Raw genomic sequence first — 3,963 nt, 5'->3', positions numbered from 1 at the left:
TCTTGGATGTGTCCTGGAAGAAGGAAGCAAGGCAGAGAGTGCTGAGACACACCTCCTCTGGTGTTCATGAGTGCCTGCAATGAAGGGCATGGGGTTGGAGGGAGCTTCTTTGAGAGGTTTTGTTTTTCTAGGTGTAGTCTTGCATTTTAGAGGTCAACTAACATGCTGTTACTTGACTTGACTTTCTCGTCTTCAAATGACAGGGTGTGGAATTCAGATTCGTGAGGATGATTTAATACAGAACAACTAACTCTTGGTCAGACATTTCTGCAAGAAGACAGGAAGGTTTGAGGATTCATACACATCCCAGGAATATCTCAAAGAAGTGCTTGGAAAAAGACCTGCACAGATAAGAAGGAACAGGAGAGGGAAGTAGGGAGACAGAAGATCTGTATCCCACTGTGCTTCCTTCTCATGTGTCACTCTTGTTTTTCCTCTCATCTGAGCCCTGATAAATATACGCACATGCCTTAATCATTGTTCTGCCACCACCTTAATGGCTGCATCACTTTCTTCCATGCAAGCCCATTTTTTACCCATCCAGCACACACTTGTAAAGTGACGCCAATATGTTAGGGAAGCTGGAGATAATCTTGCAAGAGTTACACTCTGCAGACACAGAAACTGTGCATGCCCAGGTACCTCTGCTTTTGCCAGATATATTTAAAATGCACTGCCACACAGGTGCAATATAGTCATCCTTCTCCACAGGTAATATCCATTAATGGGGATGGAAGGAAGACATTTCTCCTCTACTGTTTAGTCTTTCCAGAAGTTGTTCAAGTACAGTCGTAATGAGAAATTACATTTCAAACTCTTCTCTGACCTTACCCTCTGTCTGTTTTTCCACCCAGGAATTAATGAGCTGTCTGGCTTGATCTGATGCTTTTTTGAAGTTCACTGTTTCCAGACCTACTCTGTACAGTTTCTTCACACATTTTAAGTATATCTGTAAAGACAGCAGTTGTAGCCACCAAACCAGTCAGTTTGTAAAAAGACTATGATGGTGAAATAAAATACAGATAAAAAGACTCAATTTTTATAGTGATGCCATGGTTAGATTGTTCTCATTGCTTGTTGTCTGGACAAAATAGTTAAAACTGGGCCAGAAAAAAAATATTCTGATGCATGATATTTTCAGATCTGACATTTTTATTATTTGACCATTAAACGTATGTACTAGAAATGCAGAAATATTTTCTTGAAGAAAGCCTGATCCAAAATCAGCTTCAGGTCCAGTGGAGAGTGCTTTGTTATCATTATGTCCACTCTTCCTTTTGAAGCATTTTTCCTTATTTTTAAAGGTAAGAAATTTATTTGATTTAGAATATTTGTATGCTTTATTTTGAAAATGCCAAATGAATGATTTAGACACTCCAAAAAGTTGTTTTTGAGGTGGGGTTTTCAAATGAAGAAACATGCTGAAATCAAATTATTTCCTGCAGGGAAATATTGGAAGGAAAGGAAAGGAAAGGAAAGGAAAGGAAAGGAAAGGAAAGGAAAGGAAAGGAAAGGAAAGGAAAGGAAAGGAAAGGAAAGGAAAGGAAAGGAAAGGAAAGGAATTTGTGGGCAGGGAGAGGGAAATATTACATTCCCAAATAGTTTTCTTTATTAACTCCATTCATTTTTGAATAGGGTCATCTTTTTCCCTGGAATTGCTTTCCATGCAGTCTATTTTCATGGGCAAAGGAAAAATCTGGGGGAGTCCAGTGAGGAGTGATGGATTAACAGATCCCTTATTCCAGGCAGTACTCCTGGATTACAGGTTTATGCAAGGCTTAGAAAGAAATCATTCTGAAGTACAACTTACCGGTAGGATTGGACATGACTTATCAGCATAGAGTCTGTTGGCAAGGTGGACCGAATAATTGGCTTTTGGTGCAGTGATATCAGAGAGAAGTTCTTTGAATAGTATGTGGATGTTCATAGACTTGCCACACTAAGTTGTCGATGAAAAGAGAAAAAAAAATTATATATATATACATATATATATATATAGGTGTTAGCTTCAGTAGAAAGCCAGCTACTTATACTTACACATGAAAACACAGTATTAGGACATTTGCAGGCAAATGTATTAGAGTTTAAAAGCTCCATGAGAGGAATGTTCTTTTAAGCAATTGATGATGTACAATTCATAGCATCTAGAGATAGTCTAGGTTATAGCAAGCAGAAAAACTCAGTGATGAATCTGAAACCACATGCCTGAGGAGCAAAGTGATAATTGAAGAAAAATTCGGGTGTCTGATTACATTTGGTGAGTTGTCCTGCATACAGTGTCTAGCTCCCTGCTTCTGCTTGCATTTTCATGGCAGCTTTGTGCTGAAGCTGCAGATAGAAGAGTGATAGGTGACAAGGGTGTCGGGAAGTATCTTATAATATAGTCTTAGAGTATAGTCATGTAGTCTTCTTGTCCTTTCCAAGTCCGACCTTCTTCTTGGAGATCCAAAGTGGATGGGGTCAGGCCTAGGAGAATGGCTTGTGTTATCTTTGCAGCTGCAGCAAATGAACATGGAGGAAAGCACACAGGTGTTTCATGTGCTGTCCCCCAGCAGCACCTGAAGGTGTGCAAGCTCTTATTAATCCTGGAAGGTAGCCTGCATTCTTCCCTGTTCCATCACTTTTTCTGGTGCAACATGTGCAACCTGCCTTCTTTTTATGATTTTTTTTCCTTCTTTTTGTTTGTTTATTTGTTTCTGGAATTGTTTGCTTCTTGCTTTGTTTGTTTGTTTTGTTTTATTTTGGGGGAAGGGATTTTTTGAGCAAATTTGAGTTTTCCACTTGCATATCTTGGACTGAGAGAACTAGCTAAGGTTTGGGAAGGGGATTGACCTATTTGAAGCACAGCTAGAACAGTTTTATTTCCTATTCTCAGGAGAAAAAAATGTGAGAGAGAAATAAATGTACCTTAGATTTCTGTACCTTGGTCTGAACACTTCCTCCAAGTCCTGCAATGCTGTCAAAGTGAAGAACCTGCAATGGGAAGTAACAATAGAAAAAATGAAGTATGCGAAGTCCACTGAGAGTCACTGCTATTCGTGTTTATGGTATGGGCTTGGAATAACTGGGTCTGACTAACACTGAGTCTTACATGAGCTTGAAATAATTATTTTTTACTGCATGTGCTACTACGAAAATTTGTGAGTATGATCTTCAGCTTAGATCATTTATTTTCCAGTCTACAAACCAGCTACGCACATACCGTACTCTATAACTGTGACTCTTGCTTTCATTTTTTATGTATTACAAATTGTCCATTCTATCTGGAAGGGGGTTAGTTTGTGAGATAATATAAACTGAAGAGATCTGCCTTAACCATTCTCCAGGATTTCTCCTTAATGGAAGCCATTCTTGCCCTTCACAGTGAAAATCAATGGTAAGTGAAAAGTTAATTCCTGATCCAGACATGATTTCTCTGAATGGCTGACTGCCATTCTTCTATCCAAGTTTGAATCCAGTGGCAAATGTGACTGAGGCTGGCCCCCCAGCTGGAGAGGTCTCAAAGACATTGACGGGTGATCTGTTGCTGTGCTGAACAGTATCATGAGGAACTTGTATCTGTTTTATGTAACTTACCTTTTCCATCTGATACTCAGTGTTGCCTCTGGCTCCCAGATAGACCATGGCCAAGGCTGCAATGATGCTCAGGGGAGAATACAAGATATTCTCATTGACATGATGAACTTTCAGCTCATTGAATACATCAAAACAAAATTCTGCATTTGCTGCACTGATGGACCCCATTGTGAAATCGGTGTTACCTGAAACAAACAGAAATATGACTGTATGCTGTTGATAGGTGGCTGGCTCATCATTCAAATAGTATCTTGTTCTTGCCCATCTTGTTCAATTAATCTCTGCTGTTTTTTTTGTTTGCTTGTTTTGTTTTGTTTTTGACAGGGAGAAAAAGCGCATGTATGTATGTCATAAATACAGGGTTTGGCAGTAAAGCTTGATGCACCA

General features: G+C 39.2%; 1 protein-coding gene across 1 annotated transcript in view; it reads right to left on the bottom strand.

The window, feature by feature from the left end:
- The window catches only part of LOC118161211 (ovalbumin-related protein Y-like), a 5,862-nt gene extending 2,118 nt beyond the window's left edge, over positions 1 to 3,744 (bottom strand). Inside the window, exons 1-2 of the mRNA XM_035316317.1 lie at positions 3,577 to 3,744; positions 2,923 to 2,973 (exon numbers count right to left, since the gene is read on the bottom strand). Coding sequence (XP_035172208.1) covers positions 2,923 to 2,973; positions 3,577 to 3,744 — 219 coding nt within the window. The remainder of the gene's footprint in view (positions 1 to 2,922; positions 2,974 to 3,576) is intronic.
- Positions 3,745 to 3,963: the final 219 nt, after the last annotated feature.

The sequence above is a fragment of the Oxyura jamaicensis genome, chromosome 2 (genome assembly GCF_011077185.1).
Source record: "Oxyura jamaicensis isolate SHBP4307 breed ruddy duck chromosome 2, BPBGC_Ojam_1.0, whole genome shotgun sequence".
NCBI classification, from domain to species: domain Eukaryota; kingdom Metazoa; phylum Chordata; class Aves; order Anseriformes; family Anatidae; genus Oxyura; species Oxyura jamaicensis.
Note: the sequence above shows the minus strand (reverse complement) of the source record. Positions and strands in the feature narration are given on the sequence as shown.